The 23,804-nt window shown below is 35.9% G+C and overlaps 1 protein-coding gene across 1 annotated transcript in view; it reads right to left on the reverse strand.

Moving 5' to 3' along the window:
* Positions 1-323: 323 nt before the first annotated feature.
* Positions 324-23,804, reverse strand: part of SLC27A6 (solute carrier family 27 member 6) — a 45,716-nt gene continuing 22,235 nt past the window's right edge. Inside the window, exons 5-10 of the mRNA XM_003782225.1 lie at positions 16,798-16,992; positions 9,228-9,318; positions 5,910-6,105; positions 4,805-4,902; positions 3,602-3,732; positions 324-509 (exon numbers count right to left, since the gene is read on the reverse strand). Of these exons, the coding sequence (XP_003782273.1) occupies positions 333-509; positions 3,602-3,732; positions 4,805-4,902; positions 5,910-6,105; positions 9,228-9,318; positions 16,798-16,992 (888 nt within the window). The 3' untranslated portion in view covers positions 324-332. The remainder of the gene's footprint in view (positions 510-3,601; positions 3,733-4,804; positions 4,903-5,909; positions 6,106-9,227; positions 9,319-16,797; positions 16,993-23,804) is intronic.

Raw genomic sequence — 23,804 nt, forward strand, 5'->3', positions numbered from 1 at the left:
GAATCCCCAAATGGGTAAAAGTAATAATCAATTAGCATTTATGTCAATTAAAACAAATTAAAGTTTTATTCAAATCAAGAAATTCTCTTGCATGTTAAAGAAATATAGGAGATGCTTAATTCATGTTAGTTGCCTTTCCTCATTTCATAACGAAAAATAGCATATTCCTGGGCAGCGCCTGTGGCTCAAAGGAGTAGGGCGCATGCCCCATATGCCAGAGGTGGTGGGTTCAAACCCAGCCCTGGCCAAAAACTTTAAAAAAAAAAGAAAAATAACATATTCTCCTTTCACTCTTCCTAGGAAAGCATCTGAAAATCCCATACATACAAAACTTAAAGTTTAATCTCTCCTAACATTATTTGATCATAAAGTTCCTTGGTCAATGGAACGTAAGACTTTCCCACATTATCCAAGAGGTACAGCGGATCAGAAATCTTCAGTGGATTAAATCCATCTTCTACCAGTTGATACTTCTGTAGTTTAAATGTCCCTGTCATTTCCATTTTTTCCTATAAAACAATGACCAGGATGAGTGGAAGCATTTAATATTATCTATAAGAGCTGTTACATGCAATTAAAATATTTAACACCACGGAATATAATATTTAACTATAACATTTTATATCTAATCATCTTCTCTATAGTTACAACTAATAACATGCAAAATAAAAAATGCCTTATAGCATATTTAAATCTGTAGCTTGATGTAATTTTAAACTTTACTTAGCTATTAACTCATTCAATAGGTAAAAATTATGAATATATCAATAATCTGATTCTAAGTAGGTCTAAAACGCATAGGCTATCTCCTCAATTCAATACCAATTCAATATTATGTAATTATGAGAATGCTAGGAGACAGTAAGAACCCATGAAAGACAGCAATTCCTACAAGTATACACAAATCTATTGTGCAAGTTAGAACACTATAAGAACCACAGGGGGTCCAGAATACTCTGGAACTTGGGTCCCCAAACTTGGGATACCTCAGTGAGTTGCCAGGAGTCTCATAGGATATATTAAGTTTTTTCAAGGGAAACCCACTTACACCTGTTGGTCACCACTCACAAATTACCAGCTCAAGGTAATTCCTAGTTTCAAGGGAGCTTAGTATACCTTCCTTTTAATGATGCCATCTCTTTACAAAATGGAGTTTGGGGTGGTTGTTGTAAGAAAAAGCAAGTACAGCCAAAAATCATCATGGAACATGGGATTAAGCTAGGGAAGGATTGTGCCATGCCCAGTTTATACCTTCCTTGTAAATGAATGTGGTCATTTGAAAATGAAATATTTTTTCCTTTTGATTTATACATATTATTTTTTACTAATTTATTAAATCTAAATATTTATTAATTTGCTTCAACTAGTAAATAAATGAAGGTTTATGTATTTGTTTTGAACCAAGAGTACCATGAAAAAAATTACTGAAACACTAAAAGTGTCACGAATCTAGAAATTTCAAGAATCTGCTTTGAGGTGTTTAAAAGAGATAGTGTATTTCTTTGTGGGAGTTTCAGATGGGAAAACAACCAGTTTAAATGGGATGACATGTATGGACCCACATAAAATTCTGAGAAACCGAGCTGTGTTCATTCATCCTTCTGAAATTCAAGTTCACTTCTTTTCGACCCCCTTTCCCTAATCTTCCTTCCCTCACCATACCCTGGTGGCCCAACCCAGAATTAGATGTGGCTGTGAAGGCATACATATTCTTATTCTCCTTTTTAAAAAAATTAGATGCTCATTATATTTATACAATTTGATGTTTTGCTTTTTTTTTAAACTTAATATTATACAAAGTATATTTTTCTAGGTCCTATGATTTTCTTCAAAATAGCACTTTAAAAAACAGCTTCACAGTCTAACTTAGTTTTATTTTAAGTACCCTTGCCCTCATTCTTAGACTTGATAAAGAATATCAAAACTTTGACTGGTATAAGTGATACTTTGAAGGATATCTTCATATTAACGTTCACGTATCTTTGATTGCTTTCTGAGGATAAATTTCTGTTGAAATCAATCAGTAAGGCAAAATGTATGTAAATTCTTAACGGTCTGATCATATATTACCAAATCGTTTTCTAAAGATGTAATACCACCTGTGTCTACATCCCTAAGGGTCAGACTTTGTACTACCTATAGGAAATACTGTAATAAACATAATAGTGATGGCCCATGTTTAATGATTTAATGAAGGAAGGAGTTGAATGATTTGAAAGTATTTTCTAAATTTGTTCAAGGCTAACAAGTCTTCTAGAATAGTCCTATGCAAAAATATTTCTTCAGCTTGATGAAAGTGAATTTTAAATTGCCATAAAGGGAAAATACTTTAAATATTACTTGCTGTATCAGCTTTCTATGGGTCAAATATATTACTTTGGGGTAGGGTCAGGTGGGACAAGAGTGAGCTCTACGTGAGGGATCCTTGTAGGGTTGGAATCATTTGTATCCTTACTATGGTCAGGGGTGCATGAAACCACACAGGTAATAAAGTATATGAAAAACACACAAAAATGAGTGCAAGTAGAACAGAAGAAATTTTAATAAGTTGAGAAATTATGTTAATATCCTCATTGTGATAAATTCGCAAAATTTTGTCCTTGGGGACACCTGGTTAGAGGACACACAGGATCTGTCTATAGTATTACTTACAGCTGCCTGTGAATCTACAACACTTTCAGTACAAATCTCAGTTAAAATAGATTACTTCTGCTTCATATTTACTTATCTTTAGTATCACAGAGGTTTTTTAACAAAAATAATCTGGGATGATATTTGTAAAAACTTAAAAGTTAAAAAAAAAGCAAATGAAATATGTATTTATGATAGTTCAGATGATGTGTCTCCCTGGACAGATAGTGACTTGGCTATGAGGAATGCTTGGGCAATGCTTCAAAACTGAATATGACACAGTCTATGGCCCCATTAGCATCTGATAGTGACATGTCAAGTATATTCAGTAAAAGTCTATGTGATTGGATATTAAGGGATGATGAATGGTTGAGTGAATGAGTGAAGTTGCACAGTAGTGGAGAAAATTTGTTTTCTCTTCACTATACTTTATACTAACAACCTAACAAGGATGAGCCCTCATTCAAACATAAAGAAACTCAGAATTCCCCAAAATACAAGGTCTGGGTGAGGGAGATTTGGACAGAATGATAATAAAATTAAAAACAAAGTTGCTTAACGCCAGTTGCCTTTAGTTTCTGCACACATCCTGCAGACTTCTTGATGGTTCCTTATTAAATCTAATTCTAGGCTCCTACGCACCAAATGTCTTCACAAGGTGTGTGTAAGACAGAGTTTTGGCTTGCTACTCTCTCTAGGACATTTTTCTCTGAGGTCCTGAAGAGAAACTGAACCATTTTAGAATCATGACCAAGATAAACATGTCCTAGCGTTTCATCGTGTTCCCTCTAAAATTAGGCAGCAAATATGGCATCGGTCAGCCTCAGCTCTGCATCCTCCTGCCCCTCATGACTCCTGAAATTTGTCCTAACACAAATAAAATGCATATATCTAAAGGAAACAATATCATTTTGAAGTTACACCACCTCCTGGTCTTAAATTTGATAGTAAATTCAAACAGTAAAATTACCTGAATTCTTAAGAATCTTGGGCAGGCGTAAGCCGGTAGAGATGCTACAACTTGTTCATAAAATGCTTTCAAATCTAAAGATTTATTTGGTTTTAAAATAATAGAAGCCATCCCTGCTTTTCCTTCATAACCTGAAAAAAAAAAAGTTTGAAATAGAATTCATTTTACAAGTACTAGATTCATTTTCAAAAATTAATTCTGTTACTTACCTAGTAATTGTGATAAATAGAGAAATTAAAACTGTGCCGGTGATAACAAGGTAACAGAAGCCCAAATGAGTCTGTGTCCTTCCCTGAGCGTATGATTTACTTTCTAGAAAACATTTAAAAATAGGTAGGACCAGGGTCTACTCCTAATTGTCTACACTGCAGAAATAAAACAGATGGAATGGAAAACGCTATAAATTACCCATAATTTGCAACCTAACACCAGTAACACAAATATTAAGAACACATTAGTCTAAACACAAATGTAGAAATGTACATCTTATACATTAATGTAAAAAAGGGCACGTTTTTAAGTTAAGAAACCAGAAACTAGTTTTTCATAATGTAATGCTTAACACCTACAGATCTTTACAAGGGTACAGAACATTCTGGAGCCTTTCTCTAGCATTAAATAATTATTCTCTTCCTCTGCTCTCCTACCCAAGCACTCCCACCCCTCGTGTCCCCTGCTCCTACAAGCATCAGCTGGAAAAAATAGAGAATGGCTGTCCTGTGACTTCAAATTAGTCACTTTTCTGTTCCATTTTCAGTAACATGAGATGATCCCCATTTGCATATTTATAAAGATAATGAGAAAACATTTTTACATGATTATTTAAAGACCAACTTTAAGTACAAGTCAGTATTACTAAACATTTAAGGCAGAACACCTTCCTATTTAGTGGTTTGTACAAACCCTTAAGAGAAAAATAATAGATTATTTAAAAGCTGTAACAATTTTTAACAAGTGAGTCACTGACCAGCTTTCAAGGTCGGCTTAAAAATACACAGGAGCTTTAAGGTTCACATAACCCCTTCCCCCGATATGACCTTGAAGTTGATTAGCTTGGACAAGGGCATTATCTGCCAAGACAAAACTAAGTTGCTTATCTTAATACATAAAAAACAAAATGTTGAGTGAGTAAGATTGCTGTAAAACTAAACAATATTACATTCCATCCCCAGCATCCTTCCGAAATCTGAAATATATTCATACCTGACACAGCCACACCATAGACATTCGCTTCCTGTATAAAATCCAACATTCCAATAACTTCAGCAACCTCTGTGGTTGCAACGTTCTCCCCTTTCCATCTAAATGAAAAACAAATTCCAGTTAGTGCACCTGTATTCGAAGAACCAGGCATCCAGTTTTAGTTTTAATGCCTTACATTTTGTTCTTTTAAGCATCTAGCGAGTGACCAATACTAATTTCAAAACGGAAGGTATTTCTAAGGACACACTTTGTTGGTAATTCCATAAAATCAGCATGTGTTTTCCAGCTAAAATTTCTGGATATCTCATCAGTATAAATTTCTTACTCTAAAATATTTTATAATGCAGATGAAAATAAAATGATGATGAGGATTCTAATTACAAAAATGCTTGTTTTGTAGAATAACAAATAAGTGAAAATCCTTCCCTGTCTCTGATGACGGGGATGTCAAAAATTGAAAGTAAAGATATATTTGTCTTTCAGTGTGCTCATGCACTTTAATTTCTAGGTAGTCACCCCTTTGGCTCCTCAAAGGTATAGAAATATTTTATTTCAATTAACAGAACTTTATATAAAGTGAGATTATAGTCTAGTACAAGAAGGTAAGGATGTACAAAATAATGTATTCAATCAAGTAATTGTTGAATGCTTTACTAGTCATTGGCTAGTAAAGAAAAATAATTTCATAGGCCTGAGATAATCTTAGAGAATTATTAAAAAAAAAAAAAGTAAGAAAGGAGAATTTTGCTGTTTCAACTATTTATCATTAGGTCAAAAATTAGGTCATATTTGGCTGAATTGGTTCTCTGTCTTAACCCTGTCATTTAGACCTCACATCTGCCTGCCAGTTTGATATGCTTACAAAGGAGAACACAGATTTGAACTCAACAGACTCATTAAAGTAATTATAAAAAATTTGCATCAACATTTAACTTATAGTTCAATCTAGAAACAGATGGCCAATAAATTTCTAAATGGGAAAACATTATGGACATAAACGGATTCTGTTTGCCTGGAAAGCAAAAGAGCATGTGGTCTCTGATGTTTCTACAGAGGCATGTTTCACAGTTACATGGCAAGCTGTGCATCCCAGGATGTTTCATACCTGAAAGTATCTCCGATACGGTCCCAAAAATAAAGGAAATCCTGATCTTGGACCATCAGGTCTCCTGTGTTAAAGTAAACATCTCCCTTCTTAAAAACATCAAAAAGCAATTTTTTGTGTGTGTGCTTGTAAGGCCCGGCATAACCAAAAAAGGGACTTCTTGCATTCACTCGGGAAATGAGAAGCCCAGGTTCTCCTGCAAGAGAGAAGCGCGTACCTGCAGTTATCTTCTTAGAATTACTGTTGCGTGCACCATGCGTGTACCTGAATTCTATCTGGCTAACATGACTAATACTGGTCATCTCACTTTCCTCTGAACATATTTCTAGATTGGACATCACGCACACTTAGTGCCTCCTTTAAGAGACTACCACAAATACAAACTATTCAGAAAAACCAAAAGGGAATCCAATGGAAAGAAAAGATGTACTAAATGTTTCTTATTTCCTGGGTAGATAGACCAATGGCTACTTCTGTTTTGGATTATGCAGATAATAACACAAATAACATTGACATCCATATACATAACAACCATAATAAGAATTTTATTATAATAAAATGAGGATAGCGATGTTTACCGGACACTTACACGAGCCCTTTCCAACCGTCACCTTGCTTATTCTTCATTGAAGTTTTCTTTTTTTTTTTTTTTTTTTGCAGGTTTTGGCCAGGGCTGGGTTTAAACCCACCACCTCCAGCATATGGGGGCAGCACCTGTGGCTCAAAGGAGTAAGACGCCAACCCCATTGAAGTTTTTTTGAAACTGATATTAGAATCCCTATTCCAGAAGGAAGGACCAGTGGGATGAAACACAGAACTCAAATTACATCTCTATGATTTTGAGGCAAGGTTTCTGTACAACGCTTTCTCTGATCCAGTTAATGTATTACTAGAAATTTAAGAAAATGGTTTATTTCTCTGGGATGCTATTTTGGAAATCTTTGATGGGAAAGAAGTGAGATTCATTGACACCTATTACTTTCACTTATATTTGGACACATTACCTGAAATAATTTTCAAATCAAACTTATTCAAATTGACCAAATTTCCCCCAGCAATTTGCAAAGTGAAAGCTACTCCTAAGATAAGGTAAAAAGAGAGGAAGAGCAACAGCCATCGTCCAGAAGTCTTTAAGGCCATAATCTATCTGCTTTGCCAGCTATAAAGAGATGGGATAACCTTGTGGCTAGTTAGATGGAGTTGGATGCCAGGAAGATTCAAAGCAATTTGTATTTTTAGTATTCTTTATTTATTTTCCTTCTGATCATTCTGGCTTCCATGGGCACAGAAACTATTGACCAAAACAAGCTATGCTCCCGCAGAGGCCAGATCATCCTCATCCTCACAGTCACTGTAATCGCCAACACTGTCCTATCAGCAGCAGCATCAGGGTCACCACCGTTAAACCTACTGAGCACTGTCTGGGCACCCTCACTATTCTGCAAGCTTTACACATGTATTCCATCTCATCGTCATCATAAGCCTGCTAGACTGGCTCTGATCAATCTTCACATTACAAGTGAAGAAATTGAGGCAAATAAAAAGAAGTCATTTGCCCAATGTCCAACAGCTGGCAAATGTAAGCATTGAAGTTTTTTGTTTTTGTTTTTGTTTTTTTTTTTAACCAAGTCCATTTGATGCCAAAGGCTCATCTCTATCGTATGTCCTGCCAGTCTGGGTCCCCTTTGTGTCAGGATTATTAAGACTCTAACATCATTCTCAAAATTTATGGTCTTTGTTTTTCTTCTTCAACACATAGTGGCAATTTCTTCTCTAATTAATTATTGCAAATATTTAAATAGGTTGTAGTGTGTTCACATGCTTTCCATCTAGGAATAATTTACGCTGTAAAGACACAATACCTTTGTAGAAAAAATAATACTGAGTAGCTCATAATGAGAATTCCAAAACAGTAAAGCAGATATTTGGGGTCACCTGGCTATGTAAGAAATTCCGAGTTTGCATAAGCACGGTTCTGAGATTCAAGTTCCAATATCAGATATTATTGTCACTGTCATAAATAAAACACTAGAAAAGTGAGTTTGAGTTCTTTGTAAGCTCTTCAGAAATCACTTTTTACTTGGACAGTATTTATGGAATTGAATATGAGAAACATACTTGCCAAATGCCCATAGGGCTTAAAATACAGAGATTTGGATTTTGGATAGATAAAACTTATTTTTTTTTTCAATCATTCAGCTACCAGAAAAAACAACAACAACAACAAAAACAAGTTTGCAAACGTTATCTTCACATTTGAAGTAAAGATTTAAGACATCATCTCTGAAGTGTAAACCTGTCCAGAGGCAATAAATAGTAATCTTGGCTGGATTTACTGAGGCTGGATGGCTCAGCGCACATCTCTACGTTGTAATCTCTAGTTTGATTGTGTGTAGCAGCAAGGTAACTGAGGCACTTGCTTTCACTGACATTTCTAACCTAAAATTGTAAGACAATCTCCCTTGGCAGAGGAGGGGGAGGAGAGGCAGAACAGAGGGCAAGAAGGGAACAAGTCACCTGTCAAACTCTCCCCAGGAATTATATACATTTCATTTACTTGTCAACAGTTACCTCACCAAATGAATTCTGTCACCTCTTCTTTACACAGGAAGAAATGAGACTCAGCTTGACTAACCTGCCCAAAGGTGGTCAGTTTCAAAGTGTCAGAGCCTAGTTTAAATTCAAGTTAGCCAGACTTTCTAATTCATCCAGAATGATAAATTAATTCATTACATTTTATGTTATAGTTTGGTGACAAGGACATCAGTCGTATGCCACTGTTATGAACTAGAAGTGACAGATCAAGAAAAATATGAGCTAAACAGTGATTTAAAAGTTACCATCTCAGTGACCCATTTGGTGCTCTTTGTGTTGAACAATTAAACCTTCCTCTTGCATTAAAATTCAAAAAAGGCAAATTATGTAGTATACCTAGTCATTTGTCCTTTCTCAATTCAATATTACAGTCAGCCCTCTGTATCCATGGTTCTGCATCCATGGATTCAACCAACCTTTGGAATTCTTTTTCAGGAAAAAAAAAAATAATGATATAATAACAAAAAAATACCAATTTAAAATACAGTATTTACATTAATTAGATAAAACTATTGACATTAATTAGATATTATAAAATCTGCTTGAAGTATGTGGGAGGATGTGTCTAGATTAGATGCAAATTCTATGACATTTTATAAAAGAACCTTGACCATCTGCAGATTTTGATATCCACTGAGGGTCCTGGGATCAGTCATCCTAAAGATACAGAGGGACAACTCTCTATAGAAGTTCCAAAACGTCATCTTTAAACACAAGTCTTACCTTTTTTCACACAACTGCACCAATTCTGTTCATTTCTCATGGGTTCATCTTTCTGAAAATCATACTTTATCAATTCAAATTTGAAAAAAAGCTGAAAAAACAAAATTAAGCATTTAGATATTTGTGTAATGACATCTACTGGTTGTAGATTTTACGCGCCGTTGAAATAAATAATTAAAATATGGATTTACCGAAACAAGTAACAGATGTTGATGAAAAATTAAACCAATATTTGAAAACCAAAACTGAAAGTCTGAGGGAACAGCACCATTTACTGGCATTTACTTTCATTTCTGCTGTGTTGCACTTTACCTTAGCAAAACACTGCAACGTGATTTTAAACACGAGTGCCTGAGTTGGAAGACAGAAACAATCCAGGTGTTCAGTTACTTGTTCTACTAACTACAGGTAAGAGGACCATTTTTGCCATCACCCTTGAAATAGAAAGTTTTAATAGAACTAAATGTAATCTATGCAGATGTAAAGGCCTTATTCATTTTTTCCTTGGTCACTAGAAAAGTGACCAAATGCTTAAACAGTGCAGTTACTCATTGCTACGTTGGCCTTTATCCCTGGGGCTTTCACCCTAAACTAACATTCAGTACTTCCCTGCACAGTTGTGGTATAAGATGATAAATTTGTCAGAACATCCTCATTGCATTGGCTAGTTGGGTGCCTTTCCCCGACCCCAGATATCTCCAACCACCCTGCCCCATAGGGTCCACATTACCACGTCACGCAGATTCATACAGCCACTAAATTTTGACTGTGGGAAAAAAATTGCAGGTTAAGTTTAGTTCGTTTTTTCTATAAGAAAACTGAGATTTTACTGACCACAGAGTTAAACGAGGAAATAGCAAACTAACGTGAAGGTAGTAAAATGAAGTGACAGAAATAACAAGAAAGGACCAAAAGGAGAGGGAGGGAAAAAGAGAGAGAGAGAGAAATGAACAAATCCAGAACAAGTAAGTGGGAAGAGATGGAAATTAGTGAGATAAATAGAATAGTATTATTATTATCAAAGATCAAACATAAACATTTAAGGTTTTTAATGTTAGTAAAATAGGCATGAAACTAAAATCACAATTCATTAGTTGAATTAAAATATAAACGAGAGCAACTAATATCTACTGAACAGTCACTGTACACGCCAGACACTGTGCTAAGAGCTTAAGAGCTATATTTGATTTAATCATCAATACAACTCTGCGAGGTAGAAATTAGTATTTTCCTATTTTAATATTAGTGCCAATGAAGGAGGCAGCAAAGCAAATGCATTGTTACTCTAGACCTAAAGCTTACGCTGTGTTGGTCTGTCTTTGTGTATAGTTGGGATAACAGAGTATTGGCCACTTGCCTGCTGGCTAACAGAAAGAAAGGTTACAGAAGTTCAGGAACTGCCCCTATTATCTTGGCCAAATAACAGAACCCTGTTCATTACCCATTCTTTTCTCTCCTATTCCAACATGTTTTATTTTATAGAAAATTGGCTCAGTAACTTGTGATATCAGCTTTCCTGTTTTTTCATGTGCATGGGGGAGATTCATTCCACACTGAATTACTGTTCGGTATATATAGTATCAGATATAGGGGACTTGAGGGTTAAAAATGGGACACTTTTATAATTAAAATGAAAATAATGAATCACAGCATCTTCTAGAAGTAGTCTGGATCAGAGCATTAGAACTCAGCCAGAAGTATCTGTATTCCTCTTCCTACTTTCATGGGTTCCCTATGAGATTACAGAAATGGCTGCATTATAGTAACACAAATAAAAAAAATAGATTTCACACCTTAAAAATCCCTAAACATTCACGTGGATGTGTGTGTGCACCTACCCAATGCACAACTACAGGGGGCTGTATCATAACAGTTCAGATAAATAGCTGCCCCAGAGCAGTGCGATCCCCACCTATGTGGCGGAACACATTGGAAGTTTCTGTACATATAAACCCTTATGCCCCTATGCATGAATCTGTTAAATTTATGAGTTGGGAAAGAATCACAAAATTTATTTACTCAATACCTAAGGAGACGTTGAACCCAGAGGAAAGTAACTTGTCAAAGTCACAAAATCAAAGTCACAAAGTTCTAGCAGAGATAGGCTTAAACTGAAATATCCGTCCCCTTGTAGTAAAGAATTCAACCTTGCTATAAACAGGCCTTCTGGGAAGGAACCAATAAGCCTTTAGACTGTTATTTTGTATAGAAGTGTTACTTGTTTATCTTGGGGCCTTGGACTAAGCAGATAATAACAACATAATTTAGAAAGCGTCTCTGAGCCTCAGCTACAATGTTATGCAGAGTTGGGGCATTGGATCACCCAGCTTGACTTCCTGAAAGGCAGGAATGGAGGTCAGCTACGTGGGCAGTCAAGCAGACTTACGTGTTCAAGTCCCAAAATAGATAATGGACACCGAGGCTCAGGTGTGCTTCCCTAGTTGGCAAATACTCCATGCATTTTTGTCACACATCAATTCTAGGAGAGCAGAAGTTCTAGTTCTGACTCCCCAGGAAAGGATAACTGGAAGCTTTGCCCTTAACTCCCTCCTGAATTCTGCCTGTGTGTGTCACCCGGGAGCTGATTTTAATCTGTGGTTTTTAGCTATGAAAAGCTGTAATCATAAAGATAACATCTGCCAGTGACTCTTGTGAGTTCTTCTAGCAGATTGCCAAACCCAAGGGTGAGCTTCACGACTCCCCAGATTGCAACTGACGCCAGAAGTGAGGGTATACTTGTGAGACTATTCCTTTACTTCACAGTCGGCTAACTTTCCTTGCCCCTAAAAGATGCCCACCTTTAAGCCAATAAAACATTTTTAGGAAAATGAGCCTTTTCATTAACGTTATATTTTGCCTTTACCTTGTACCCATGGGTTTACCACTACGAAGGATAGAAGGATGAGCACTCACATGTCTCCCTCTCCTCCTACCTAACTCCCGTTTCCCTTAGTGTTATAGTTATTTTCCCATGGTTGGGATCTGTATTTCCATTCCTGTGTAAATATGATTCAGAGCTGGTCAGTCTTCCATATGTAAATAGTTTCATTGTTCACCAGCATCCCCAGCTAACATGCACTAGCATCATCATAGCTCACTGCCACCTCAAACTCCTGAGCTCAAGCATTCCTCCTGCCCGCCCTCCAGAGTGCCAGGGTTATAGCCGCGAGCCTCTGTGCCCGGACCACCACCAACCTTTTACCTGAGGTGATTCCTTCATCTCTAAATTCTCTTTTATATTCAAGTTGGCCAGAGTTGCTCAGTGAATTTTATAAATGTTATTATACCCCTATAAATATGTGGGTATTAAACTCTCTGATTTATGAAGATTTTGATAAAACCTCTTTGATACTTTATGCTTGAGAAGCAATTTAGCCAGAACTAAAATTATTAAGCGAAAACATTTCTTTCATTTTTTTCTGGCCTTGAGCATTTTGTTTTGATTTTGAGAAATGCCAGCAGCGTTTGCCGTCTTCAGCCATGTCACATTTTGTACAGACTTCGCTTTTTCTGCCTTGGCATCTCCCCTCCAATTCTTTAATTTTTGTTCACTGATTTCACTGGGATATATTTTTCTAACGATCATTTTGTACCATATATATTTTTTCCCCCAGGAACGGAATGCACTCTCTTGTTAAAAGTTCAAGTCTAAGGAGGTTTTATTCTATCAGAGTTAAAACAATTAGCTTTTGTTTTGGTCTGTTCTCTTCTGCAGGAACACAAAGTAAGCACAGGTCAGATTATCATCCATGATTTCAAAATCCTTCTTCCTGATTTTTAATTATCACTTTCTTTTTTGTTTGTTTTGTTTTATGTGACTCCTTAATCCTACTAGGCTTGTTCCCTGACAGTGCCTACAGCCTTGCTAATTTTTAAGTCCTTAAATGTGGTGCTCATCTCTATAATATTTTCATAAGTTCTTCTCTTTTTCCTTTGATCTGAGCAACTTACTTTTCAATTCCTTTTGTTGATTTATGTTTTCCTCGATCTTTCCTTTCCTTTGAGCTTTTATTTTTAAAGAGAATAATACTGCAATTTTTTGAGCCTGCAGGAACTTGTCTCTCTCTCTCTCTCACTCTCTCTTTTTTTGAGACAAAGCCTCACTCTGTCGCTCTGCGTAGAGTGCCATGACTTCATCACAGCTCACGGAAACCTCAAACTCTTGAGCTCGAGCAATCTTCCTGCCTCAGCCTCCCAAGTAGCTGGAACAACAGGCATTCACCATGATGCCCAGTTAGTTTTTCTATTTTTAGGAGAGACGGCGGTCTTGCTCTTTCTCAGGTTGGACTTGAACTCCTGAACTCAAGCAATCTGTTGGCCTCCCAGAGTGCTAGGATTACAGGCGTGAGCCAGGAACCTGCTTTTCTAAACATTTTATGGAGATTTTGGAGGACTTATTATCTTGATGTGCATTCAAATTTTTTCCAGCTGCCTCTTATTTAGATTCATTTATTACTTTTTTCAAGCTTTATTTCACCTATGGATTTCATATTTGTCCCTTCATATTTATTTTCCCCAGTGAAAATACTATGGAAAAAGAGGAAGGAGTTAATAATTTGACTTGGGTTTGTCTCTGAAATACAGTGTCACCAAGAGTTTTATATGGTTTGCTTCAGGGGACATGTATATATGGGACGCTATCTTTTCAGTTTTATGCATTTACATAGTAAATATGACGTACAGGGAGGACACTCGGGCTAGAGGAACTCTGCGTTGCTGCCTTATTTTTCTCCTTCACTTGTAACATTCTTTGTTTGGAGGCGGATCTGCCTGTCAGCGAATAAGGCCTGAGCCTCCATCAGGCTCACATTTCTGAGAGGCACCCTTACCAAATCTCCCCCATTTAGTTCTATGTAGCATGAGACAATTAGTGGAGAACATTTTTCTGATTACCCGCCATCTAACAAAACAGCATGTACATAAAATGATAAAAGACAGACTAGAAAACATTATGTTGGTTATTAGGTATGACTTTTTCATTTACAAACTTAAAAGGGAAACTGAATTCAAAGCCAAGTTTTCCAAATAAATTGGAGACAGTCATGACTTTTTACATTATGACACCATTATAGTCCGATAGGAAATTTAAAACCTTAGGAAAATTACAATGAAGTCATGTCAGCAAGACAAAATACAAATCATCTTCACGTGCTCTTGTCAGTGGATACTTTTAAAAGACTCCGCTTCACAAAGGGGGCTTAATAGGAACAGCGTATTTGTAAAGGAGTCATTACAGTGACATTGAGAAAATTAACTGCGAAGAATGAGCAACTCAGTACTATCAGTTCTTATTTCCCCAAAACACTTTGTCTGGCATGCAAGTGCATTTTTGAGATGTCAACTAGACCGTCAACATCTTAAAAGCACACATTATACAAACCAATTTGTACTTCTTTAGGATAGAACGTTAGTGTGACTTACACCAGCTTGGACTAAACAGGTGAACCACTGCAGCATGAAAACAGATGTATGTCGGTTACTTCTAGATACTGAAACAAATCACCACAGACTAGAAAACCAAATCCTGGTCTTTTGTTACTTTCAGGAGTTCTTTGGTACAGGGACGTTTATTATACAGAAATATTAATGCATAAAACTAAAGAAACTAGAGAGGCAAGTGATAAAATGCACCAAAGTTTACACCATGGAATTCTTAAAGCTCTTTTCAAAAGCAAATTTAAAAGCAGCTTGAGCACAGTGCTCTGGAAACATGCAGAGCAATGTCACAGGACAGTGCTGGTCCTAGGGCACAGGCAAGGCCACTGAGGAAACACACCTGAGATTGACACTCACAGAAGAGCCTCGGACGTGTCTGTCTGGGACTGGCTCCATCTGTTGACTTCTGTTCCTGCACTGTTATGTCAAGTGTGGGAATCCAAAGTGGGCTGGGAAGTTTTCTCTCTTTTTCTATTCTCTTGAAAGAGTTTGTAAGATTGGAACTCACGCTTTGAATTTTCAGGACAGTTATCAGGGAAGCTGTCTAGAACTATGGGAAGATTTTTGGACATAAGTTTATTTCATTTAGTATGATACTTCTTGAGTTAGTACTGATAAATTGTATTGTTCTAGAAATTGGTCCTATTCTAATAATTCCAACTTTATTACTATGAACTCATTTGACAACATAAAAACAACTAAAACAACTAAATAAAATTCAAGTAAAATCTTTTTCTATCGTCTTAATGTCTAGAGCAATGTCCCTGTTCCATTCCTGATATTGTTTGTTCTATCGATCAGAATCCATTTCTTTACTTTTAAAAATATTATATTTATATTTCTTTTGACATTTCTCACTAAGTGTTTCTGTTCTATTTCATTAATGTCTGCTCTTTATTCCTTTTTTTTTTCAGTTTATTTCTGTTTTTTAAAAAATTAAGGTACAGATGTGGATATTTAAAGTCCATCGAACAAATTTTTACCTGCTCTTAGCTGATTCCTCAAGTTTTCAGATGTGACATTTTCATTATGGGTCAGCTCATAATATCTCCTAATTTACTATTTATTATTATTTGTTATTGTATTATTTTTTCTTCAACACATGACAATTTAAAAATGCTTTATTTCCAAGTACATAGGAGATTACCCAGTTGTCTTTTAAAAAATGTATTTCTGTATCAATTAAATTGTTGTCAAAGAACATAATTTATGTACAGGGCGTCCATAGAGTTCATGTGCAATTTAAAATAGTAACTATTGCCCATGAACTTTGTGGCTACCCTGTATATTCAGTCCTTTGAAATTTGTTGGAATTCCCTCAGTGGCCCAGTAATTTTTGTACAATGTTTCATAAGTGTTTGAAAGAGTGGATATTCTGAAGTTGTTAGATTCGGGGGCCTTTATACACTGATTAGTAGTTTATTATTCAAATATTCTGCATTATTGAAGATTCATTTACTGTTGAGGTTATATCAAATTTCCTTTATAAATTTTGTGACTTTTTCTTTATGTTCACCTTTATTCTTTAAAACATACTATTGTTGGGTATAAATTCTAGTTTAACAGCTATTTCTCCAAGCCATTTGGGGGTATTTATCCACAGTCTTTTGTCTTCTGTGGTTATATGGAGTAACCAGCTACCAATTTTTTTATCCCTAAAATGGTGGTTTCTTTGGCAACTTTTAGGATGTTAGTGTTATCTTGATATTGTTTAAAGATATATTTATGTTTATATATATTAAAATATATGTTTATATATATATATTTAAAACCTATACAGAACATTTCAGTGTTACGAATGATAATAATAAGTAGAAATAATGAAATTTCAACTCCTCAAGGAAGTTAGAAAGAGTGAAATTAATACATACCAGGACTTACACGTGCTATTAATACAATACATGTTCACATTTAAAAATTGAACAAAACACTAGACATCATTATCCCTGTAATATAGAGGAAGATGATTGAGTTTTTCATAATCCATAGCACCACTGCTCACCTAGAGCTGCTACTTTATAGAAGTTCTCAACATTAAAAAAAAGGTGATAATGTGATAATGATTACCATAATTTACAAGCACAAAGAAGACCTCAATGTATTTTTTTTTTCATAAAGAAAATACTGTACTTACTCTGTAAAAGAAATTTGTTCTCCCAACTGCTCCAATTTTCCCAGTGTGGTTCATGAAACAAATGTTTCCTTCAGTAGCTCCATAAAGTTCGCACATCTTAATATTTCCAAATCGGTCTATAAACTGTCTCCATACATCACTCCGTATACCATTTCCAATCGCCAGACGCACCTGATGGTCCTTCTCTCCTTCCATCTGTTAGAAGAAAAGCTTTTACTTGTAATAAATTTCAGTTCCCCGTGCTTTCGTTCATCATTATTAAAATGGCAAATATCCTAGAAGTCAGCCGCATGCAGTAATAGTAGGGGAGAAAAAAATATACCATGTAGGCCTGTTGCAGAACTGTGTACGACAGCTAGTGAAAGTAACACTGGCCAAGACTAATATAGGCTGCGTGTCTCAATGTCTGGGAAAAGCTCACTCTGAATTCCAGATTATTGAAGACTTTTCTGGACAATGTTAGGAAAGGAAGAAAGCATTTTCCATGAAAAAAAAAAGCATTACTTTAAAAATATTATAAAACATACTTGAGTTTACACTCCCAGGTCTTGATATATTAGCTATATAATTTTGAGCAAGATTTTGATTCACATTTTGATTCTCAATTTTTTCATCTGTAAAAACAGGTAATAGTCTATTTCCCTTATATATTGCAGTATACAGTAATACACATGCCTGGCATACAGGAAACACCACATCGGGGCCGTAGACTCAACATTAATATTGGCAGCACAAATATTATGAAAACCCCAGACCAGGAGCATGTTCCTGCAATCCCAGCTCTGCGGAAGGCTGAGATGAGACGATCACTGAGCCCAGAAGGTTGAGACCAGCCTGGGCAACAATAGGAGAAATCCTGTCTCAAAACAAATTAAAAAAAATCATAACAACTATCTGTAAATATTGCTTTGGAATGTCCAGTATTCCTATATTTTTATTTCCAGTTTATATTTAAGAATTAAAAGAAAGCTAGGATTATATTTTGTTCTATATTCAATAAGAAATGTGCTTATTAACATGGATATACACTGCCCTAAAATTAAAGTAAAAATATATTATCAGTGTATTCGTGGTAAATTGATGATTAGATGACACCAAAATTGAAAGTAGTTGAGTGGAATACCATATGCAAATATCACCCAAGAGGAAGCTAGCATAACCATACTGAGATCAGATCAAGTAGACTTTAAGTAAAGAAACATTTCTAGAGATAAAGAACATTCACTTGATTATTGTGATAAGACATTTATACTCTATATTTAATAGATCCGACATGTACCCTTGCAATATGCACCATAGGTGTGATCCCACCATTCACCCTCCATCCATCTGGCCTCTGCTTTCCCCTCCCATCCCACTCTCCTTCATTCTGGGCCATAGTTGACTTTCCATTTAATCCTGAAATCCCATTACTAGTTATCTACCCAGAATAACAAAAACCATTTTACCACAAAGACGTTGTCACCAGAATGTTCACTGCAGCTCAATTCATAATTGTCAGGTCATGCAAGCAACCCACAAATCCATGAATGGATTAACAAATTGTAGTGTGTATAACATGGAATACTATTCAGCATTTAAAAGTTGGAGACATTACATCTTTCATGTGTACCTGGATCCAGTTGGAACCACTCTTCTTAGTAAGGTATCTCAAGAATGGAAATAAAAGTGTCTAATGTACTCAATACCATTATGAAACCAGTATATAGATGCACACTCAGGAATGATAAAAGACAAATATAGTTTAGCAAGGGGAAAGGCTGAGGAAGGAGAGGGGAGGAGAAAGAGGGAGGGAGATTGGTGGGAGAAAGGAGGGTATTTGGTGGGATCTCACCTAATGTGCAGAGTGCAAGGATATTTTTCAAAATAACTAAGAATAAATTTTAAATGTCTTACCACAAAAAAATAAGGGAAGTGATGGCCATGTAAATCAGCTTGATTTAAGCATTCCACATTGTATGTCAAATCATCACATTGTATCCCATAAAGTATACAGTTATGATTTTAATCAAAAAATCAGTTAAAAAAGAAAATTAAAGGTGCCTACCCCTAGAGATCAAACATTGATAATGTAGAGATACTTTTTATCTTGGGAGTACTATTTCATTTTAGTACTGTATAAAAGTGCTCCTTTGATTTTAAAAAATTCAGTAAAAAGACCAAAAACAAAAGATGCCAAGATTGTAGAATCATCTGAAACAATACTGTGCCTTGTTGGTTTTCTTAGGCCCACATCAAAGGGATTTAAGGTGCTTATTCTGCAGACAGAAAAAAGACTCACCCGATCAGAGAAGCTCCTTTTAAGAAAGAGATTAAACCTGTTTAACCATCATATACAACCCAGAGCGGTTCTGTCCTGGTTCCCATCTTCTATGGGCACATCAGATATTACCTGCCAAGGAACTAGCACTTAGATTTTCCCCTGCTATTTTTCTGTATAATACAATAGCACTGCAAATCCTAGGATTTATTTTACTTGAACACCAGAGAATAATCTTTTATATGGTCTAACTCTTGGATGCTTTTCAAGTCTTAGATACGAGTTTCAGCAAGTATCATTATTTATGAAATGTGTTGACATTCTCTGGAAACCAATAAGAAGATGGTTTATAAACCATTCTCCATAGGGTTTAATTTGTGTGGGCTATAGCTATAAAAACTTATTAATAAGAGCAAATAATTCAATTGATATGGAAAATCAAATTATCAAAACCAGGATCAAGACTTTTGTCCAGTTAAAACAAATTCATTTCTCTAACTCTCAAGATATTTTTATTCATTATTTATTTTTATCTCAGATCATGTTTTGAAAGTGTGAGGAAATACCAACTAGTTTATTATTTATTGTTATGGAGGAAAAGAAATGTACGTATGTTGAAATATTTACATACATCGTAGAAAACTTAGAGAACACACAAAAATTAAAAAAGAAAAAGAATCTATAATCCTACTATGCCAAAATTTTTAATATTTTTATGTATCTATGAATATGCACATTAGAGTTACAATTATAGTGAATTGCAGTTATATATTCTTATTCATTAATATACTTTGATCACTGGTCTCAACCATTAACTACTATCATTCAAAAATGTGATTTTCATGCTTATGTGTTATCATAGGATTATACCCTGATTTGTTTCTTTCAAACCTATTTAAGGTTGCTACACTGTTTTAAAATGTTCATTATTATAAACAATACTGAGTCAATATCTTGTCTATAAATCTTAGCACCTCATTAGGATAGATCCCTTGTAAGAAGTTAATAATTGTAAATATTTTTATGACTTTGTTACCAAGTTGTTGGCTAAAATGGACGTTCTTATTTATATCTTACAGAAGAGGGTAAGGAGGCTCCCTTCTCAATCCACATGTACTAGTCATTTTTATTTAATTTAAAATGTTAATTTGAGGCTCAGTGCCTGTAGCTCAGTAGCTAGGGCACCAGCCACATACACAGGGGCTGGTGGGTTCAACCCAGGGTCTGCCAAATACCAATGATGACAACTATAACAAAAAAATAGCCAGGCATTGTGGCAGGAGCCTGTAGTCCCAGCTACTTGGCAGGCTGAGGCAAGAGAATCACATAAGCCCAGAAGTTTGGGATTGCTGTAAGTTGTGATGCCATGGTACTCTACTAGGAGTAATATAGTGAGACTCTGTCTCAAAAAAAATTAAACAAACAAGTAAATAATAAATAAAATAAAATGTTAATTTGATAAGAAAATATGATATATTTTTTGGATTTATTTTTCTAATGCTTATCATTTGATAACATGTTAAAAAATTAACATTTTGTTTTAATAGTTACAAGTGTTTATTTCTTTTAATTTTATTTTATTAACATTGTAATCAATGTTTACATTTATAATTAAATATATCATTCTTAGCACCTGTTAATAATCCTACTTAATGTGTAATTTAAAATCTCCTTTAGCATCTTAAATAATAAAGAAATCCTTATATTATTTTCTTCATCTCTTCTTTATATTTAATTATTAAAATTCAGCTGGAATGAACTTTATAAAAAAGACATAACTTTTTTTATCCTACATAATGATTCACCTCATTTATGGTCCATTCAGATTCCGTGAAAGTTTGATTTTAAGTCTCTTCAGGTGCACTTACCAACTTGCAGATAAAAGGTCCTCAATTAATAAAAGTCTAAAATTTTATGAACAGCTTTAAGCAGACTCAGTAGGCACATGTACACAAAATACTTTCAAACAATTCTCTAAAATCTTTCTGGAAATGATAACTGAGCCACTTATGAAAAACAGAAATGATGTAATTTGTATAAGGTAGAGGATATAAAGTACTTTTGTTATTTTACAGATAATAATCAGAACTTGTCAGTGACATTGTTTAGATTTTTGTTTCCATACTTCAAATTATGAATTGGAAAAATACATAAATGAAAATAATAACCAGATTTTTTTATAATAATAATATAAAAATTATAGGAGGCCTTGTAACAAGCCCAAAAGGTATCTCTATTTTTGCACATACTTTTATACACAGACACATATACTCTCACATATACACATATATTGAGGGAGAGAGAAAAAAAAATAAGCTTAAAAAACTCATTTGTAAAAGAACGAAAATTTACCTAAAAGGGTATGCTGTATAATATCATAAAGTATAAATCAGGGCTTGTCAAACTATATCCTGCAGGGGCCAAAGCTGACCAGCCTCCTATTTTTATAAATAAAGTTTTATTAAAACACAGTCATAGCCATCTATTTATGGATCATCTGTGGCTACTTTTGAGAGACATAGGCAGAATGGAATAATTATGATAGAGACAGCATAACCCACAAAGCCTAAAATACTTACTAACTTAGTGCTTTCAGAAAAAGCATACTGGTCCTTGTCTTGAATTCTAAAGTCCAAATAGCAAAATCTTCTTAGTATGAATACAAGTTAAGTGTCATCTGGTTAATTGGACAATACAGGGCTGCTACAAATACTGGTCATTAAGCATCCTCATCCATATTTCCACATTTTCCTTTTAAGTTTCCCATTGGCCATAACTAGGAGCTAGTTTGATTTGTAAATAGCCTGGTCAAAGCATTCAAAGACCTGGGCATATTGTGAGGTGGCCAAAATACTGGTCAGATGAGCCTTTTCAAAAACCTACCCAGCTATTTATTTTGTTAAAACTCCATTAATGAGCCCTGGAAGGAGACAGAAAACAGAGAGGGCATCAAGCAGAGGAGGGTGTATGATAGTAACCTGTCACCAGGAATGTGGGGATGGAGAGGTGAGAGGGGTCAAGGTAGGCAGGTGAAGTGGTTCAGATGAAAGATGATGAGGCCAGAACCCAGGTTGTGATCACAGAAACGGAAAAGCAGGGTCAACAGAATGACGAATGTGAGGAAGAAAAAGTCATCAGGATTGGCAGAGGGATCGACCCTTCCAAAATCACTCGAGAATGTCTAGACACTGGGAGGAAGGTCAGAGGGTTGCTTAGAATATTTGGTTTTATAGAGGTCAGTTTTGAGCACTGTGAAATTAGCAGTATATCCTGTAAAATAAAACCAAATCTTGGTAATGTCCATCTATAATTTTTTTTTCTTTTTTATTGAATGGTAACTATGTACATTAATGCACTTCTGGGGTACAGTGTGGTGTTTTCACACTATAATTTTAAAAATTCTACTTTTCTACCCATAAGTCTCCCTAAGGCTTCTTTATTCTGATTCCTTTTTATTCTTCCTGAGACAGGAAGTTGTCAAGTAAACATCACTGAATATCTAAGCTAGGTTAGGAATGGTGTGAGGCAGGCATGCAGAAATTTGAGTAGAATGAATGAATGAATGCATAAACCCACCTCCACACATACACAAGGGAAAGACATGAGTGACAGAGACTAAAAGACAGAAACAAGGAGGGAGAGAGAAAGTGGAAGAGAGACAAAGACAGAAAGCAAGAAAGAGTAAAAGAGAAAGGAAGTAAGAGAGACCAGGGGGAAAAAAGCAAAAGACAGACAGAGAGAGACACAGTGAGATCGGGGCAGAGGGGGAGGAGAGCGGGGGTGGGGGAGGTGGGGTGGGGGGAGTGGGGGGCTGGGAGGGGAAATGAATAGGGGGTGAGGGACATGGAGAGGGAGGGGGCGGAAGGGGGAGAGGGAGGGAGCAGAAGGAGGAAAGAACAAAGCTGAGAGAGGAACAGAGAGGGAAATAGAAATACACAGAAACATAGTGACAATCAGAGACAGAGGGAGACCGGCACTGTGAGAGTAACACAGAGATAACACTTAGGTTCACTCACACAAGGATGTAAAGAGAGAGCTGATCCCTCAAGATTGGACCTAAATTTAAAAATAGAGCCAAATGGCCATCTGCTGACTAGAGATCATAAGCAGTACTTTGCATATTGGAGTTTCTGCTTAGCTTTGAGAATTTCACAGCTGATTGTTCCTGTTTCCCTCCCCTGAACCAACCAATAGGGCATGGCCTGCACTGCCGAATCAGAACTCATGTGCAAAAATGCACATGAAGAGGGGGGAACTGGGAGGCCCAGCTACTTGGGAGGCTGAGGCAAGAGAATCACTTAAGCCCAAGAGTTTGAGGTTGCTGTGAGCTGTGATGCCAGGGCACTCTACCAAGGGGGACATAGTGAGACAATGTCTCAAAAAAAAAAAAAAAAAAGGAGGGTGATTTTCCTTATAAAAATCAAACTCACCTTTTGTTCTCTGGAACACAATTTACCCTCCTTTTACACTAAAGGCTGTGCTTCCCCAGTTTACCAACCATTCACAGGAATAAAATCTCTTCCCTCAAATTCTTTTCTAGAGAACGTTTGTTCACAAAGGTGAGACACATTCACACCCTGAGAAAGAGACAGAGACAGAGATCCATGTGCAGAGGCAGTCCTCTCTCCTCTCTCTCACACACACATGCAAACACGCACACACGACAGAGATAGAAAGATACCCCCAAAACCCGATATAGAGGCTACACAAAGACACCGCAGGAGGTACGCACCGAGATACACAAAGA

The sequence above is a fragment of the Otolemur garnettii genome, unplaced genomic scaffold, assembly GCF_000181295.1.
Source record: "Otolemur garnettii isolate 467f Iridium unplaced genomic scaffold, OtoGar3 scaffold00003, whole genome shotgun sequence".
NCBI lineage: Eukaryota > Metazoa > Chordata > Mammalia > Primates > Galagidae > Otolemur > Otolemur garnettii.